The sequence below is a fragment of the Mustela nivalis genome, assembly GCF_964662115.1.
Source record: "Mustela nivalis genome assembly, chromosome: 2".
Lineage (NCBI taxonomy): Eukaryota > Metazoa > Chordata > Mammalia > Carnivora > Mustelidae > Mustela > Mustela nivalis.
In genome coordinates this window covers 95117511-95137103 of record NC_139021.1, presented here as the reverse complement: position 1 = coordinate 95137103, position 19593 = coordinate 95117511, and the positions used below count along the sequence as shown (strand labels likewise).

At 49.1% G+C, this 19593-nt stretch overlaps 1 protein-coding gene and 1 long non-coding RNA gene across 2 annotated transcripts in view; both read left to right on the top strand.

Annotated features, from left to right (window-relative positions):
- LOC309859933 overlaps positions 1–10873 on the top strand; it is a 50111-nt gene extending 39238 nt beyond the window's left edge. The window contains exons 2-3 of the long non-coding RNA XR_014309041.1: positions 9963–10061; positions 10515–10873. This is a non-coding gene — a long non-coding RNA (uncharacterized lncRNA). The remainder of the gene's footprint in view (positions 1–9962; positions 10062–10514) is intronic.
- A 674-nt stretch (positions 10874–11547) lies between these two features.
- On the top strand, positions 11548–15292 carry LOC309859313 (spermatogenesis-associated protein 31A6-like; the record flags this gene model as incomplete). The annotated part of the gene is made up of 2 exons (XM_082719971.1): positions 11548–11604; positions 11845–15292. The coding sequence occupies exon 2, from the start codon at positions 11924–11926 to the stop codon at positions 15290–15292; it is 3369 nt and encodes a 1122-aa protein (XP_082576097.1). The 5' UTR covers positions 11548–11604; positions 11845–11923.
- Positions 15293–19593: the final 4301 nt, after the last annotated feature.

Sequence of the window (19593 nt, the reverse complement as noted above, 5' to 3'; positions counted from 1 at the left end):
CAAAACAGGAAACAGTATCCAGTGGAAAAAAGACAGTCTCTTCAATAAATGGTACTGGGAAAATTGGACAGCTATATATACAAGAATGAAGCTTGACCATCCTCTTACACCATATACAAAGATAAACTCAAAATGAATAAAAGACCTCAACGTGAGGCAGGAATGTATCAAAATCCTAGAGGAGAACATAGGCAGTAAGCTCTTCGACATCATCCACAGCAACTTCTTTCAAGACATGTCTCCAAATGCAAAGGAAAGAAATGCAAAAATGAACTTTTGGGACTTCATCAAGATCAAAAACTTCTGCACAGCAAAGGAAACAGTCAATAAAACAAAGAGGTAACCCACAGAATGGGAGAAGATATTCGAAAATGATAGTACAGACAAAGGGCTGTTATCCAAGATCTATAAAGAACTCCTCAAACTCAACACTCAAAAAAGCATATAATCTTGTAAAAAAGTGAGTAGACAGGAACAGACACTTCTCCAAAGAAGACATACAAATGGCTACCAGACACATGAAAAAATGTTCATCATCATTATCATCAGGGAGATTCAAATCAAAACCACTTTGAGATGCCACCTTACACCAGTTAGAATGGCCAAAATTAACAGCACAGGAAACAAGTGTTGGAGAAGAGATGGAGAAAGGGGAATCATTTTCCAGGGTCCTGTCCCTCGAGCTCTCCAATTGGGAAACACTGAGTCACGCCCCACAAGTCCACCTGCCACCCAGGCAGAAACGATGCCTTTCAGAGCTGTGGAAAAGCCTCAGAGTGAGAGAAACCTTTGTGACCCAACAGGGCCATATCCAAACTCTGGCGCCACGGCAGGTCAAAAGTCGGAGACTGATGCCTGGCCACAACCCCTCCCTCAACTCTGCTCCAGGAAAGCTCCCCTGCGCTGGGGCCCCTGGGTGGGCCCCATCGTCTCCACACATTTTCCAGATGGCCGAGACATGCCCTAGGCAAAAAAGCGCTCTAGGCCACAGGGGACAGGGGAGTCCGAAGGGCTGCCCAACACCGACCAATTCTCACGAGTTTTCTGTCCAAACCTTTATCAATTTGGGCATAAAGCTCATGAGAATTGGCCAGAAAATCCCCAGCGAACTCGCTTCGTGTGACGCATGTCTGCCTGGCTCGGGATCCCGAGTTGTCCTGGCTCGAACCCTGCCAGAAGGCCCTCTTGTGAGTCAGGTGCAGGTGAAGCCAATGCCTCCTGCTCCTCAGCCTCCAGGGGTCCCCTCCCTGTCGCTGGCAGATGGGGCCTGCCATGCCTCTAGGCCCGGGCCTGAACCCTCACCTGGTTTTTCTGTCTTCCTTTTCCAGGGTCCTGTCCCTTGAGCCCTCCAGTTGGGGAACCCTGAGTCCCACTCCACGAGTCCACCAGCCACCGAGCCAGAAATGGTGCCTTTCAGAGCTGCAGAAAACCCTCAGAGTAAGAGAAACCTTTGTTCCCCCACTGAGGCCATCCCCAAACTACGGTGCCACAGCAGGCTGAAAAGTTGGAGACTGACACCCTGCCAAAACCTCTCCAACAACTCTGCTCTGGGAAAGCTCCACTGTGCCAGGGCTCCCAGGTGGGCCGCATTGTCTCAGTGCATTTTCCCAATGGCCGAGACATGCACCGAGTGAGAAAGCACTCTAGGCCACGGGGGACAGGGCGGTCCCCCATTGATTTGGGTAGAAAGCTCATGAGAATTGGCCGGCATTGGGCAGTAATTGGGACTGCACTGTCCCCTGTGGCCTAGAGCGATTTCTTGCTCGGTGCATGTCTCAGTCATCCAGAAAATGCGCCGAGATGACCCTGCCCACCCAAGGGCCCCTGCCCAGGGGAGCTTTCTAGGAGCAGAGTTAAGGGAGGGTTTCGAGCCAGGCATCAGCCTCCAACTTTTCCTCCTGGTTTGGTGTTGACAGTTGGGGATGGCCTCAGTGGGGGCATGAAGTTTTCTCTTGCTCTGAGGCTTTTTGCGCAGCTCTGAAAGGCAGTGTTTCCTCTTGGTGGCAGGTGGATTCATTGGGTGTGACTCGGAGTTTCCCCATTGGAGGTCTCAAGGAACAGGACCCTGAAGATGGAAGACTGAAAAACCAGGCGAGGGTCAGGGCCCTGGCCTAGGGGCATGGCAGGCCCCATCTACCAGTGCCACCAAGGGTACCTCAGGAGGCTGAGTAACAGGAGGTGGTGGCCTCACCTGTGCCTGACAAACTGTGGGCTTACTGGCAGGGTTCGAGCAGGGACAACTCAAGATCCTGTGCAAGGCCCAGGGGGTGGCCCTGCAGACATGTGGTGCATGAAGTGAATTCGCCACAGGTTTTCCAGCGAATTCTCATGAGCTTTCTGCCCAAATCAATAACGATATTGATTTAGGCAGAGAGCTCATGAAAATTGGCCAGTGTTGGGTGACTATTCAAACCGCACTGTCTCCATGCTGCCCACCCGAGGGCCCCTGCGCAGGGGAGCTTTCCAGGCGCACAGTTGAGGTAAGGAGTGTGGCCGGGCGTCAGCCTCTGACTCTTCGGCCCAGTGTGGCACCAATGGTTGGGGATGGCTTCAGTGTGGACATGAAAGTTTCTGACAGTATTCCACAGCTCTGAAAGGAACCATTTCCTCCTGGTTGACATGTGGACCCATGGGGTGTGACTCAGGGTTCCTCAACTGGAGGGCTCGATGGACAGGACCCTGGAAAAGGAAGGCTGAAAATCTAAGTGAGTGTGAAGGCCCAGGTCCCATCTGCCTGAGCGAGGGAGGGTACCCCAGGAGGCTGAGTAGCAGGAGGTGGTGGCCTTACCAGCTCCTGACTCACTGAGGGCTTTCTCACAGGGTTCAAGCTGGTGGAACTCGGGATCCCAGGCCAGGCCCAGAAGGTGGCACTGCAGACTTGTAGCACATGAAGCGTGTTTGCTGGGTGTTTCTCGGCCAATTCACAGGAGCTTTCTGCCCAAATCCTTATCTCTTCAGAGATGGCATCATGAGAGGTAAGGTGTTTAATGATCCTGACTACGCAGAAAAATGAGACTGCTAATCCACCGTGGAGGAAATGGAGGGCATGTCTGTAGTATAAGAGATTCCTTTGAGGCAGCAAGACCTGGTATGAAAGTCAGTGAAAAAAGACAGCTGTCCAATCCAGGCAGAACTACTGGTAGTCCATAAAACTCAGGAATGAAGGGTTGGGTCACTCCACCAGATAAAGAATTATGACCAGCTGAGGTGCTTGTTCACAGTGAATGTAATGTAGAATGAGCAGCCAAAGTAGCAGGTAAAATACCAGCTATGACCATGTGACCAGTTACAGAAATAAGGACTCTAATTCTTCTTTTCATAAGATTTTGTTCATTTGTTTCTTTGTTCAGAGTGCAAGTGTTGGGCGGGACAGAGGCAGAGGGAGAAAGAATCTTCAGCGATTCCATGCTGAGCACAGAGCCCCATGTGGTGCTCAGTGTCAGGACACTGACATCATGACCTGGGCCAAAACCAAGAGTCGGAAGCTTAACCAACTCAGTCACCCGGGCATTATAGGACTCTAATTCTTATGAGTATTTCTTCCCTATTTTGTTATGAGTATTTTTGTGTTGATCCATCTGTTTTCTTCCTTCTCTTGGTTCCTTATCAGAGAACATACGATGCACGTTTGTGATGGTTAATTCTATGTGACAACTTATGTAGGTCAGAGGATCCAGATAATTGATCAATTACAGGTCTGGATGTAACTGCAGAGGTATTTTTTTTATATGTGATTTTTACTTAAATTTTGAGAAAAGCAGATTATGCTCTGTAACGTGTGTGGGCCTCATCTAATCAGGTGAAGGTCTTAAAAGAAAAGATTGAGGTCCCCAAGTGTGAAGGAGTTCTGCCTCCAGGCAGGGATCAGACTCAAATTGCCACATCAGCTTGGTCTGCATCCAATCTGCAGAGTTCAAACATTCCAGCTTTCAAAGTCAGCAAATTCTTTAAAATAAATCTCTTTCTCTGTCTCTTTCTCTTTTTCTCTCTCAGTAAACACACATACACATTCTGAAACCCTACTACAGAAAGTACTTCCCATTTGTAATTAAGAACATGATGAATAAGGAATGGAAGATGGGCATCCTATTTACTCAGAAATTATTGGCATGTGTCTTGGCTATTAATTATAAAAATTCTAACGGAAGTTTCTAGTAAATTCTCAACAAGCACCTTAAAAGAAAGTATAGAAAAGGACTAGGCTATATACCAAAACCCAGAAAAAAATAAACAAAATGAAAATCCAGTAACTGCATGAAGTAGTAGGCAAAGTGATCATAAGAATAAAATTAAACAAATAAGAATCATACACAACTGCAACTAAGAAGGGACATATAGCCAGACATCAACAAAACATGAGCATGGGATTTGCTTCTCCTGGAGGCAATGGAGCCAGGATGCTGGGTTTCTCCAAACTCTGAGCAGGCCAGTCTGGATTTGATCCTCTGGCAGAGAGCTACCCACTGAAGAACTCAGGGGTGGTTCTCTTTCCTTCAGAGAATTGCTGACAGACCATCTGTCACACACTCAGCCTGAGCCTGAGCATAAAGAATAGCAGTGTCAGCCACAATTGTGATTCTTAAGAATGACTCTCAGCCCCATCCTAGTGCAGTATCCTCTCACGAAGAAGAGCCTGGTTAGGAAGCTCGGAAGCCAGGCGACTCACATTGGGCCAGGGCGCATGGCTCTGGGATCAGCTGTTCCCAGGACGGTTGGGAGATCTGATCAGCGTAAGAAGTGGGTCAGATTGAGCAGGGTGGAGATGCGTAACAAAGAAATAAATGTGGACACCCGTGGCTGGCTGATACTCAACCTAGATGGCTCAGTGGGTTAAGTGCCTGACTCTTGATTTCAGCTCAGGTCAGGATCTCAGGGTCAGCTGGGCTAACCAGCACTTAGCAGGGAGTCAGCTGAAGATTCTCTCTCTCTCTGCTCCTCCCCCCTCCATTGTACTTTCTATCACTCTCCCCAAATAAATATATAAATCTTTTTTAAAAAAAGAATGATAAGAAAGGCTGCAGGGCTAAACAAAGTGAAAGGCCAGTGAGTCATCATGACATCTCAGATTTCAAAATGATAATGAAGAAAGTGGAAAACAACCCAACCTCCAAAACAGGCCAAACTCCGTGGGGGGGGGGGGATCTGTTGCCTTTTAAAAAAATGTGCCCTTGGAAAATATTTCCAAGGACACTTTCTGTTACTTGCTCATTGTGCTTCTTATGAATATTTATGGCACAGGTATGGAATGAATGCTGTTACATAGAGCATGAACATGAAAACAGGCAGAAGCCATGAACCCGGCATCAGAGAATGCATTGCTAAGGCAATTTCTGGTGCTTCAGGATTTCTTGTCAATTTGGCTGTGACTGTGATGGTATCTGTGGGGTGTTGTCTACTTAAGGACACGGCTCAGGGGCCAAGCCGTGGACTACGGCTTATCTTCCCAGGTGTGTTTAGAGAGAAGGCCAGAGCTCAGTATTGTTAGGTAAATTGCACATTTTTATTAAAGCAATAATCTTTGAAGAGTTTAAGTACTGTTTTCCATTTCGTATATTATGTACCACCTGAAGGGACAGTCAGCACTTAGCATCATGGAAAAACTGGGGGTGACCCATGGGTTTACCTGCAAGAACCTGTAGGAGCTTCAGAAAAGCACACATTTGCTCAAAATAATTTTTTAAGTGAAACTGTATTAGGAACTAGTTTCAGTCCCTTTCTGGCTCACATTGGCCATTTTAAAAAAGGGGTAGAGGGAATGTAGCCACAGCACAGATTTATCCATTTTCACACCAGACCTGGGGAAACTCACGCTCTGCATTCTGTGTTCTTCAGAGAAGGAAGAGCACCACTGTGATCCAAAAAGCGTGACCAGACAGCATACCCATACTTTCATGTAACCAATGGCGCAGGTGGAAACACACGTGACCAGCCAGTCAGGCAAGTGATTGTAGCTGGGGTCGCTGGGGCCAGGGAGTTGGTCGGAGTCAAGTTGGCCCACAGAAGTGCATTTTAAAGGAAACTTGCTGTAATGGGGTGTAAACATTGGCAGAGAAAGGAGTCCTGGCGACTTCCTGCTCCTGCCCCCTACAAATACCACTGACTATCTCACTGTCAAGGAGGAGACATGCATCATTTGTTTTCTTTAAAGTGGAAGAATCAGAATCTACAAATGCCTTGATGTAATAGAACAGGTCTTATCAACTTGACATTCAGCACGATCCAATGTCCTAATACAGCCTGCTTCAGGTTCACGTCAACTTGCTTGGACTTCTGAGGATCCAAGGAGCTAATCAGTGCCATTTCCTAAAAATTTCCTAATGGGGGTTCAGGGCCAGATGGTTAAGTGTCTGCCTCTGTCTCATCTTTAGATCCTGGGACCCAGCCCTGTGAAGGCATCCCAGCTCAGTGGGAAGTCTGCTTTTCCCTCCCCCTCTGCCTGTCCCCCCTGTTTGTACTCTCTGTCTCTGTCTCTCTGTTTCTCAATTGAATAAATAAAATCTTAAAAAAGAAAATCTCCCAACATCATATCTAGGGAGGGACTGTAACTTCCTTGTCAATTAAAGATGACAATAACCCAAATTGTTGAAACTTTTGTGCATATCCCACTCTGATCCTGGGATAATTTGGTAGGTTGTCTTCATCATGTTGCTGGTTTCCTTTTCTGTGCACCATACTTTCCAGTGCTCTGAGAACATGAACGTAAGCCCATTTTTAAAATTCAACAGCTCCTCCTGGAATATTCTGGAGTTGATGACCACCACTCACACCTCACCAGGACATATGAGAGCACCTGTGATCCTGCTCCTTCCCCAGCATTTTTTAGCTTAGCCAGTCTGATGATTGAAACACCTTATCATATCCTCCACTGTGTGCAGTTCGCTCTGTCAATGGAAGACTCAGATAGGAGGCAGAGTAGTTGCAACTTCACTAATCCTAGAAAGATAACAGGCTAGAGAGGATATGAAGCAGAAGCATCCTCTGTGTAGTGAAAGGGACCACAAAAATCCTCCAGGTCTCACCGAACTGGATTTACAAAAAATATTTATATTGGAAGCTAAACTCCTTCTCTAGATACTAACATGAATATTAAGAAGGTTTCATTGAAGCCTGGGAGAAATGCAGAACCATTTGGGAGTTCTTGTCTATTTCAGGGAATGTCTTAGACTCTGGGGTTTGCGTCTTTCCGGCCCAGAGTTTGGGCAGGACCTCAACTGACCTTCCCGGATTTGAATAAAAGACACAGGCACAGATGTGCTCAGTGCTTCAACCTGAGTTGTTGAGTGAGCACTCCCAGGTAAAACATTTCTCAAACCTTGGCATTCATCACAGAAAAGGCAGGGTGGTACACCCTGTGTTCTATCATTGGAGATTTTATTATGTATCAGGTGAAGCACACGGAAGAGGAAAACAGGAATGGAGTCCATCTCTGTGAACATCAGTGTCATTACCAAGCATGTAATAGTGCACTTCAGATGTCTGCCCAGTGTAAATACATGGAAACATTGTGCTTTTCTTACAAAAAGATACACATTATACCTAAATATGTAGACCAGTGTTTATAACTGAACAAGCAAAATACTCCAAACATGAAAGCCCCATCTAATTTTCTCCAAAAGCTGCTATATCTCTCAAATGCTTACTTTCCACCATGCTTTATTTATGAAAAGCTCCTTTTTCTCCATCACTTGTCAGGCTCAGGGCTTGTTAGCCTGAAAGTCCCTGGCTTAAATTCAAATACATTTTCACCTCCTGTTCTTTGATTTAATAAAATCCATCCCCAAGTGTGAGGCCTGGTCTGATCTGTTTTCTGTAAAGTCACAGAAACCACTTGTTCCACAGAACCACAGAAACCGCTTGTTCCACAAGCCCTGGTGGTGGGCCAGCCGGACCCAGGCAACTGCTGCCTGGCACAGTCAGAATGCAGCCTGCTAACAGCCACAGCCCAATACCTTCATTTGCTGCTAAAAATCTCCAGCCTAGGAGGAAGCAAGTACCATCCACTAAGAATCAAAAGCCTGCATCTTGTTCTTTTAGGTCTGGGAACCATCAGAAAGTGACCTTAGTTGGATTCAGCTTGTCATAAACAGGGCAGTGGGGAGGTTTCAAAACTGAAAGTCACACTGGGCTCTTTAAGGTCTTGGCAACAAAGACCCCTGCAGGGGACAAAACGTCTTACAATCGGTTTTTCTCCTCCCTTCCTGTTGGCCATTTCATTTTTGCTATGTCTAATTTTATTTCCAAAGGGGTTGTTTACATTTTAGTGTATCTTAGTGTTTAAAAGTTGCAAGCTGACATTTATGAATTATATAGAAGATGTAAGGAATAAGGAAAAGAAACCCATACACATCCCAACCGTTCTAAGAAATGCAGTATCACCCACAGCTTTGGAGTCCTCTGTACATCCCTCCCCCTGTCTATCAGTCCTGTTCACTATTCTCTGTGTTACTTTATGTTTTTACCAAATTAAATGCATTGCTAAATCGTATTTTATTTTGTATAGTTTCAAAAATAGAACAAATGCAACCATCCTTCACAATTTTTCTGCAAGTCGCTTTTATCTCTTCCTCAGTAGCACTGTAACTTGAGCATGATACTGCAGAGCACACACCTTCCACTCTACAGGCCTGGGTTGGTCCCCATTTTTTATTACTACAAAATGGCAGGTTTTCTCTAGCTCTGGCAGCAGAATCACTCTTTCAACAGGCGTGCTCTCTTCAGCCTGGCCCAGATCATGGTGAAGCATTTTCAAAAGCGATGGCTCTAACTCACAGACCTACCCCAGTCAGAACCCATGGGCAGAGGCATGACATCACCACACAGGCCGCTTTCCGTGGTGTCAGCAAAACACTCCATACCCAAGACATTCTCAGAACTGAGGCTACTTTCTAGACACCAACGTGAATGTTGAGAAACTTGGTCTGTCAGTAGCAGTTCACTGCAAGCCTGGGAGAAATGTAAAGTCATTTGGAAGTCCTTACCTACTTCCTCAGCTTTGTAAATTTTGAATAGTCATTAATTTTCTAAGTCCCTCTATCTGAAGTTAGTGAAGATTAATTGAAATAAAACATCTTAAGGTGTTTTCAAAATGTACATGGCTAAAGAAGCACAGAAGAAATTTGAGTTTCTTTTGTACTAGGGTGATGCAAGGAAAGAACATATTATGTAGGGAGACTGGAGCTACAGACAGAGGATAAAAGTTCCTGGAATTAACCAAAATTCCAAGGACAACTCCAGATTTTTTTTCCTTTTTTTTTTTTCAGTGTAACAGTATTCATTGTTTTTTCACAACACCCAGGGCTCCATGCAATACGTGCCCTCCCCAATACCCACCGCCTGGTTCCCCCATCCTCCCACCCCCTGCCCCTTCAAAACCCTCAGGTTGTTTTTCAGTGTCCATAGTCTCTCATGGTTCACCTCCCCTTCCAATGTCCCTCAACTCCCTTCTCCTCTCTGTCTCTCCATGTCTTCCATGTTACTTGTTACGCTCCACAAATAATTGACTCTCTTTGCTTAACTTATTTCACTCAGCATAATCTCTTCCAGTCCCACTCATGTTGATACAAAAGTTGGGTATTCATCCTTTCTGATGGAGGCATCAAACTCCATAGTGTATATGGATCACATCTTCCTTATCCATTTGCCCGCTGAAGGGCATCTTGGTTCTTTCCACAGTTTGGCGACCGTAACCATTGCTGCTATAATCATTGGGGTCAGATGGCCCTTCTTTTCACTACATCTGTATCTTTGGGGTAAATACCGAGTGGTGCAATTGCAGGGTCAGAGGGTAGCTCTATTTTTAATTTCTTGAGGAATTTCCACACTGTTCTCCAAAGTGGCTGCACCAACTTGCATTCCTACCAACAGTGGAAGAGGGTTCCCCTTTCTCCATATCCTCTACAACACACGTTTCCTGTCTTGCTAATTTTGGCCATTCTAACTGGTGTAATGTGATATCTCCACAGATTTTTAAAAGCTATGAAACTGATGGAGCACAACTGGAGATCTCAAGGGGAACAGGTATTCTCTGAGCTTCATGCAGGATGAAAGGCAAATTGACAAAGGTCTGTCTAGCACAGTGAGCGGGTAGGAGTGTCAGGCCTGGGAGGGTGGAGGGATGACAGAGCTACAGGGCTTGCAGTGGAGAGGGGATGTGGCTTGGCTACTTGTGTCCCTTACCTGCCCTCAATGGCCCTTTGTGACCAGACCACAGCTCTGTGATGTGGGCATGGGGCTTGTGTCTGTATGGACACACCCAGGGCTCAGTTGTCTGAGGGCAGCAGTGCGATCAGTCACTAACTCTCAGGGCTCAGTTACCTGAGGGCAGCAGTGCGATTGGAAAATAATTCTTTCCAGAGGGAAGAGATAATTCTCCAGAGATGGAGAATTATCTCTTCCCTCAGGAATTCCTTACGGATGGTTGGCTGAGCTCCAGTCCCACTCTCTGGGCAGTTAATGCCATCTTTGCCTTTGTGTGCGGACTGGGGCTCTTCGTCTTCATACTTTCGTATTTCCAGCCTGATCCGTCCTCACCACGAGGCAAGAAACATAGGAAGAGCAGGAAGGTAAGGAACCCTTGGCCCAGAGCCAGCAGAGTGTAACTCTATCATCTTTTCTATTATTCTTTCCACTTTTCCAAGTCACTGGAGAGACTCCTGAAATTGGAAAGAATAGAATGGGTATTCTCAGGAGAGAGTAGAGCACCATCCATCCAGGACAAGCCAGACCAGCCAATGGTTAGAGGGACATGAGGATTTCTCCCTGAAGATCTCGGGTCGGAGTCCAGGTGTGGTGGAGGGGTCCAGGGCAACGTCCCAAACACAGTGACCGGTGACTAAGGACCGGAGGTTAAGAGCTGCCTCTCTAGCAGAGGTCAGGCCCCTGAGCATTGGGTCATCTGCTGCTGGGGTGGGGGTCCCAGCCTCCCCGTGTTTTTTTATCTCAGTACCAAGTGGAGCCACGGAGAAGGAGCAATGGAATCAAATATCAGACCATGAAAGGTGAGTGTCCGCCACTCACCCCTGCGTGTCCCAGTTACACTGTGCCCCCCGCTCTGAAAGCCCAGTACCACCATCTCCAGGACACCAGAGCCTAAGCCCATCCCTCAGGAAACAGAGCCCTGGGTGGGGGTTGGGGGCTCTGAGGAGGGAGAATGAACCCGCAGGCTTCCCAGATTCTGCACCAGAACGAAGCCCCGAGGGGCTGGAAACTGATATCCTTCACCAGGCACCCCAGGGCCTGGACTGGGTGCGGGACCTCCCACTCCCACTGTGGACAAGCTGTTCAACTCTGCTTAGATTCCTCTGGAGGCTACAGTAGTCCTTCTTCCCCCAGCAAGCTCATGAATGAGGAAGCACTTTGGAAAAGACAAAGCGATCCCCATCATGAATCCTGTAATCTCCATGCAAGCATGTGGCCTTGGACAGTGCTGTTTGGGGCTCCCAAGTCCAATCCCCCTAAGGTCTCCCCTAAAGGGACATTGTACCCAACCTCCTGTAAGATCCCTGGACCCTGTCTTCTGCTGTGACCCAGTCTCCTGCTTCCAGGTTTCAGAGAATTTCTGAAGAATCTAGAAGAGGTTCAGGACCTATTCTCCCTTCTGGAAAGGTAAAGAATCTGCCCCCTTCTCCCCTGGGTGGGCCTTCCCGAGTCTATGGTGTGACCCCTAGGCTGCCTCTGGGTCTGTTTGCAGGGGCTGGGAGGAGCTGTGGGGACAGACTGTGACCAAAGCCCGGGGCTGAGGGACAGCAGGAGCATTGTGATGTGGGCATGGGGCGTGGAGGGCCATGGGGACTGCTCCCAGCCCCAACTGCTACAGCAGCAGCTCATGCCTCCTGTCTCCCACAGCCACCTGGAGAGGCTCTCTGGCCAGGGGGGCTTTCACCAGTTCTTACGTCAAGCAGCCCCTGGACAGGTGCGCCGAGGGATGCCAGCTAGAGCCCGTCAGCCATGCAGGGAGCCTCTGAAAGATGCTGCTCCCGCTGTGGCCCCATCACCTGCCCTAACTCCACTGACGGGGTCCCCTCAGCCTCTGGCCTCCACCCTGCCAGCAGGACCAATGTCCTCTTCAATTGCTGTTGCTTCACACTCCTCCCTGACTACTTCCTGGCTAGCAGAGCCTTTCCTCCCCCGGGATGGCTTTCCACACCAGCCACTTGCTCTTCCTCCTTCCCCACCATGTCTCCCTCCTTCAGAGGCCTCCCCTGGGCCTCTGACAGCCTCCTTGGCCCCAGAGTGGCCGGACTCTCCTTTGACTCTCCCTCAGTGTGACTCAAGGGCACCCCTGCCGTTCCCCATCCCACAGAGCTCGGCTCCACACACGCCCTGCTCAGCTGACAGGTCAGCTTCTCCTGTCCCAGCCATCTCGGGCCTGGCCCGCTCACACTGCCCCATTTCGGCCCTGTCCTGGTGGCAAGCGGCTGCCAATGCCTGGAACCTGTCCACCTCAACACGCCTGGAGTCCCATCAAGCGCCTGTGTCCCATGGCCCACCAGAAGCCTTGTTCTGGGGAGACCCCACACACAAACAGGAAGAGACTAAGATCCCCCCTTCCATCAAACCGGACGTCCAGAAGATTCTGGAGATACTAACTGCCAAGACAAAAGAACTGAAGTCTTGGAGGGAGGACAAGAAAGAAAGGTCAAAATACCAGCTGACCTCTTTCGGGAGAATGTTCAAGTCCCCAGGTGACAGGCAGGACACCATGGGCCGCCCATCCTTCTGGAGCATGAGGGGCAAAGCAAAACAGCTGCTTGGCCCTGAGAAGCCCCCACATCCCAAGATTCCAAGGGACAATTTGGAGCAGAAATGCCTCCAGCTCTTCTGGGGTCTCCCCTTTCTGCACAGCGAGTCCCTGGTGGCCACTCTCAGAGTGACTGATCCCCCACTGGAGTTCCCGTCTGTCATATTCAATGAGCTCTCTCATGCCTTGCCACTCCAGATTCAAGGCAACGTGACTCCAAGCCTCTCCCTGACCCATGACTTAAATCACCCTTCGGCTCGGCCCCAACCCCTCCCTCTAACTCAGTCCCAGCCCCTCCTTCTGGATCAGCCCCTGCCCCTGCCCCTCCCTCTGACTCAGCCCCAGCCCCTCCCTGTGACTCAGCCTCTGCCCCAACCCCTACCTCAGACTCAGCCCCAGCCCCTCCCTCTGGATCAGCCCACCAGGAGCAGCACAGTCGAGAAGCACCCAGAGAAGGACCTGAGAGACCATTTCAGGAAGTTGGGGCAGTTCAGAGAGGGTCAGATGCCTTTGGATGTTCATCCTTCCAGGCTTGCTGCCCACCATGCCTTGGACCATCCTGGAAAGCCACGCCCTCATGGGAAACCGGGAAAGCCAGTGCTTTCCAAGTGCTGGGAACCCTCCCATGATTTTTCCATCCTCAGTCCATATGCTCAGCGGATGCTAGAAGCACATATCATGAGGCTCAGGGTGAAGCACCGGTGGGGCCTCCCCCTCAAGGTTCTCAAGATTATAAACCTCTTCAAGTTGAAGGGCTTCATCCTTTCCCAGTCCTTCCCTTCCCGCTCAGCCACCTGCATATCCAAGGCTGGCTTGGGCACCAAGTTCGGGGGAAATCCTCCTCAGCCCTATCAAGGAGAGGTGATGAAAGAGTCTTACGCCGCATGGGGAGGTCCCCTCAGTGCTCCCCAGCCTACGTGTAAGGAAATCCAGCAGGCTCTGGAAGGGACCTCACCTGGGGGTGGTCCTTTGGCTCTACAGGGGCCCAGGCCACCTTCTCGGACCTTCACATACAGCTTTGTGGGCAGAATCTGGCACAGTGAGACTGCCTCTAGGACTCTTATAAACAACAACTTAGAGTCAAGTCCAAGTCCAGGATCGGCCACAAAGGAGCCAAGGAGGGTTAATGGGGGTTCGGCCTCACGGGACGTGACCATGCTAGAGGTCAACTTAGAGCCCCAGAATTTGAGTGCCAAAGAGCCCGGGGAGGTGGGGGAGTTCAAGGAGGACCCTGCCTGGGGAGTCACCTTAGAACCCCGTGTGCTGGCCAACAACCAAGGCCTCCGTGGCAAGCTGAGATCAGGGTCTGCAGGGAAAAGTGACATCCCCCTACAACATACAAAGTTGGTCATCCGAGACCCCAAAGAGCTATGCCTTGAGGCACAATGCAGGGGATCGGAGCCCCGGAAGTTGATGGAGTCAGAGAACCGGCCTCGTGATGCCACCCCCACCATGCTCCTTCAAGACTGTGAAACTGGGGTCCTCCTTCAAGACTGTGCGACGGAGAGTCTCTTTCAAGACTGTCAGTCCAACATGTTCCTCGCTGCCAACATCTTGGCTGCTCAGGGATCACTGTCTGGCTTCCAGAGCAGGTCCAGTGAAGACACATCTACTTCTGAGGTGCTGCATGGCCAAAGATCCCATGAGCAGAGCCCCCACAGGCAGCTAGGACCCCTGGGACTGCAGCACCAGTGTAAGAGCCTGAGGAAGTCATGTGTCCCCTGTGAGGAGAGAGAGAGCTCCAGGAGGTCCCCCTTGAGAGAGCCTGCCAAAGGGTTGTCAGAAATGAAGTTGCTCCAGATCAGTGAAGTGAGACGTCCAGCCCAGAGCAAGGAGTCAAGAGAGGCCTCGGGAAGCAAGGCCTGTGAGATCTTGCTGAAGAAGGAGGAGGCGCCTCCGGAAAACTATTTCAGGAGAAGGATGATGCACTTGCTCCAGTGGTTCTTTCCCAGTAGACGTAGAGGACTGGAAGATTCCATTCAAAAGGGCAAGGCTTCATCATCCCAGGGCCGGGGACAAGTCATGGGCAGGTCAGCCATGGACAGCGCTTCTGCGGAGGCTCAGATGGTCGTGAGGGCTGTTAGGCAGATCTTACAGGAGAAAGTTTTGCCATACCAGGGACTCAGGATCCCAGAGGTCGGCTGGTGCAAAAAGGATCTCCAGGCTTTGGCAGACCCCGATGTCTGCTACCAAAGACTTCTCTCCTACCAAGAGCAGAGGAGAGTGATGAGGGACACAGTGAGTCCACAGGGCACCACCAGGGCTCAGAACTATGCCAACAAGACCAAGTGCATCGAGTGGCCCTTCCCCACCAGGGTGCCAGAGTGCCCAAGCAGACCCTGCCAGAATGGGTCCCTGGTGCCGGGCCCTTCAGGCCGCACCCTGCAGGCCGACTACCCCAGGCACTCCCTCCTTAAAAAAGACAGTTCACCTGGTCAGCGACTGTGTGCTTCTAATGCCTTTCCTGGCAGGACAACTTTCCTCCAAGAAAAAACACAAACGGTGCAGAGAAAAACTTTTTTTTCTCACATTAGTACATCATCTATGGGCTAATGGCGTCTTCATGCCACAGTTACTTAGCTTCCCCAAAATAAATTTTTTTTTTCCCCTCATAAGTGGTGATGGCTTCTGTGTGTGCCCTGCTGTTGTGGGAGGGAAGGATCAGGGTCTTCTCTCCCCGAGGACCTGCTTTGGCTTCCAGAATGAATGGGGCTTGGAGGACGGTTTATCTCGGGGTCCACCCCCACCCCCTTCCTCCCTCTTCTTCAGTTTCCTTGACAAGGTGAACAAAACCCAGACTGGGACCTCGCACTGCCCATCCTCTCCTGCTCTCCCTCCACCTGGAGATTGTGTGGCTTTAGGGAGGGTTTGCCGAGGCAGAAATCCCTCACAGGCTTTAGGAAGGATGGAATCCTAGATTAGAGTGGGGCCGCAGTTGGGAGACACATGGCTGGCCTTGAGGGCAGAGGTGAGAAATCCTGCCCCACCCCCTGCAGTCTCCTGCGGGGAGTAGTGGAGGGCCACCCTAGGAGCCTTCTCACCCCAGAGAATCCCATCTTAGTGCCCTCAGCTCCTCTTCTCACACTCAGAGCTGCAAGGGACAAGCTCGATCCCGGAGCTGAGGGTGTGTGGGGCGTGCCACAGAGATCCCCAGGGACCCAATGCCCAGGCCCAGGGCACTGAAGGGGACTGCCCACCAGCACCCCCTTCCCCTCTTGGGGGATTGAGGGAGTGTGGCTGTGGGCAGGGGTCCCGGTTCTTAGGGTGGGATGCCAGGAAGGAGGTCAAGTGACAGAGTGTGCCCATGCCTGATGTGAGGACTGAAGACCCTTGGTGTTCCACTGCCACCTATGTGCCTTGGGGCTGTCCCTGCAGGGTCTGCGCCCCACTGCAGCTGCCAATTCCAGGGGTGGGGGGGGTTGGAGTGGGGTGGGGGTTGTACAGAAGCCACCTGAGCTCCCACACAGACAGACAGGTGCCCAGAGGCAGCAAGGCCTTCAGGCAGAGAAGTTAATTTCTGCATAATTTGATAAGCTTGTAGGACTGGGGGCCCCAGACAGACTTGTGGTCTGTGACCCTTATGTACATGTGTGGCCCAAGGATGGCTCCCAGGAGACTGGTGGGGACCACTTCCCCTAACCCCTCCCCTAACCCCTCCTCCAATGACTTCTCTAACCCCTACTTTAGCCACACCCCTAACCACTCCCACCTTCAAAGGAACCAATCCATGTGACTGATGAAGAGCAGGAAAGTTTCTTGCTGTTGTCTGCTTTGTAAAACAAGGTTGCTTGTTGCCACCTCTCTTCTGTATTATTTCACAGACAGACAAAGCTTTAGAATAAAGTTCTCCCTCATCTAAGAGAGTGGATCTTCCCACATTTACGTTTTATCACAAACCTTTCCTACAAACATTTCAGAAATGCCAATATAATATATAATACTTTCTACAAATGAATAAAAGCAAAGATTTATCTCATTCATGTAAATGCTAAGAAAGCAAGACAGCAAATTAGTGATTGAAGCCTCACACCTGAGGCTCATGCAGACGAGCAGAGACCTGCAGCCGATCAGCTACAGAGAAGGATGATACACGTAACTGATGTCGACTTTGCAATCACAGGGAAAACTATGATGTGGGATATGAAAAGTCATAGAAATGGTCACTGCCTTTCAAAACATCCCTCCTATTCTTCCCCCCCAGGGTCCAAGAGGCCGATGAGGCCTCAAACTTTTGATTTACCATGAGCCATAAAAGCTTTTCAATCTGGAGAAGTCCCTTTCTGAAATGGAACCACCCTTTTATGGCATTCTTTTAAGTCAGGTTCTCTCCTTCATTTCTTCATCCAAACATATTTGTTGAACAGCCAGGGTCGGCATAGAGCTGGAAGAGAAGTCCCCATCAGCCTCTCTGCTGGCTTGAACCACACAGACAGAGAACTAAAGAAAAGGTCCCACCTGTGTTGAGATCTGACTGTTTCCAGGACACTAAATGTGATTTTTTTTCATAAGCAGGTTCTCAAGAAATCCATGCCATGGCCCTGTGTGTTAAGGTTAATCAGGCTGTTTTTTATGGCAAGAAAGAAAAACAGAGGTTGAGGTCTGAAAAGTTTCTTGGCCAAGGGGTCATCCCTGGAGAGGCCTGCCCCTGAGACTGAGGGTGGGAGGTTTCTGGAATAATGTCCCCCACACTAGGGCACTTGCTGGGAGGAATGCACTTACTTACAGGAGGTTTTATCTACACATACTCCTTGGTTTTCCTACCAAATAGGACTGCTGAATCATGAAAACACTAAGTAGGAATTCTCAGGGGAAATGCCAAGAAAGAAACATTGAGACTAGGGTGCTGAGTGACTGTCTGTCTTAAGTCAATCTTTCATCTGTCTCATGCCTTCAAACTACCCTTTGTTTTATGCCACAACTACCTATGTCAGCATGTGGAGGGTTTGCACAGATGGGCTTAGAAGCCCTACAAACTCTGACTAAAAGAAAGACCCCATGACAAGATTTCACTCATGCCCAGGAGTTTAAAGGACAGCAGAGAGAGCCAAGATTCCACATCAGAAGAAGCCAGGGACATCTGGAGGAGAAAGGTACAGCTTAGTCCCTCACAGGCCTGCTTCGCATGGAAAGAAAGGCAGAAAATTCTGGCACTCCTTCCCGTGAGCATTGAAAGACCATTCTTCCTTCACTCAAAAATTACCACCCCCCAAACAAACAAACAAACAAACAAACAAACGTAACATGCAGAAAGGCTAAGCCAGGGGCAGTGGTTTCTATCCCAACTATTCCTGGTCTTGCAATACCTCACTTTTATTGTTTAACTGTCTCTTCTCTGAATACATTTCAGCGAAAATTCTTAAGTGAGCATTCAAGTGAAGCAATAAAAATGTTATGTACTGTGATCAAGTGGGCATTTTAACGACTTATAATTGCGCTTCTAATGTAGGAACCACTCCATACCTCCCAAGCTAAGCTTGTTAGGGGTCAGACAGATTCATGAATGTGTGCAGTCTCTATTATATTTCTGTCCCAGGTTGTTTTACTTATAAATGTTTATAGATGCTTAAACAGTGATTGAGAAAAAAAAAATACTTTCACTATATTTTTTCACTCTACAAACCCACTTTAAATATTCTGGAAATATTAAAAGATATAATTCTCTCATTCCGTTCTCATGTCTCGAAGCCTTTTAGTTTGTGTTTTTGAGAATGCTGTGCACTGAAAGTGATGGAAGTGTGCTTGGGTGTCCTGATACAAGGGTGGTGTTTTCCATTCGATGCCTGTTTCTTGAAGGCTCACTTAAGCCCAGAGGAGCTTCTGACATATTCTGCTGCTTCTGTGGGGGCTCTGCCTGTCCCATCACTGGGCTTACTTGCCCTGCTCTGTGCCACCAATAGTTTACTGGACTCCTGGGGGTCTAGGTTCTGGGATCATGGCTTCTCAGCTGGATGTACTGGGAGAGACCTGGAGACCACATGATCTGCCTACAGAGTCATACCATGGCCCGGGGTAGTAACAGGGAAGATCAAGGGTTGAGTGAATGCTCAGCACTGCTTCCCTGGGCTCCCCGCCCCCACCCCCTTGCCAGGGCAGCACCCCACCTCAGCTTCTGGCCACCCACTCCCAGGACACAGTGGTGGGTGCTACAAACTAGGGTTGTAAGAGCCTTCTGCCCACATGTGACATAAATGTAATCTTAGTGAGGCAGTGATGAACCAGGGAAGAAAACAGTATCTGTTAAGTAGCTTTAATGCAAAGTGTGACTGTCCTGCAGTGTCTGTGCCTACATTTCTGACTCTTCATGGACTTCCACTCTTTTTCCATGCAAAACTGAAGGGACAGTGATGCCTTGGCTAGCCCCTACCATGGAGTAGGGAAGGGGTGCTTGTGATTTATAGACTGAGAGGAAAGCACAGGAATCCCATGGGCAATGATTTGTGGAACCAGGCCAGGTAGAAAGAAGTAAAAGAAGGAACAAAAAGAGAAAGATGCAGTGTCCTTTTCTTTCAGAGCAGAGTGTGAAAGGTGGCCAGGAGCTGGGATCCAGGGCCCTGTGGACACCACAGACCTCTGAGCCTCAGCTGAATGCACAAATCTCAGTCCCACATCACCATTAATGAACTGAAATGTCTCCTCTCTGTCAGTTTCAGGTGATGAAAGACTATTTATATATTTTGGAACTGTCCTGGGCAGTACCAGAGTCTTGGTTCTCTTACCTGAGAAGGAAAGTAAGGTTGAAAATGAGAATAAAGGGTAAAGACTGATCATAAATTGTTAACTTTTCCTCTCCCCCTGATGACTCAACATCGCCAGGCAGAGGCTGTGAGCCCCCTCTGGGGCTCACCAGGGTGGTC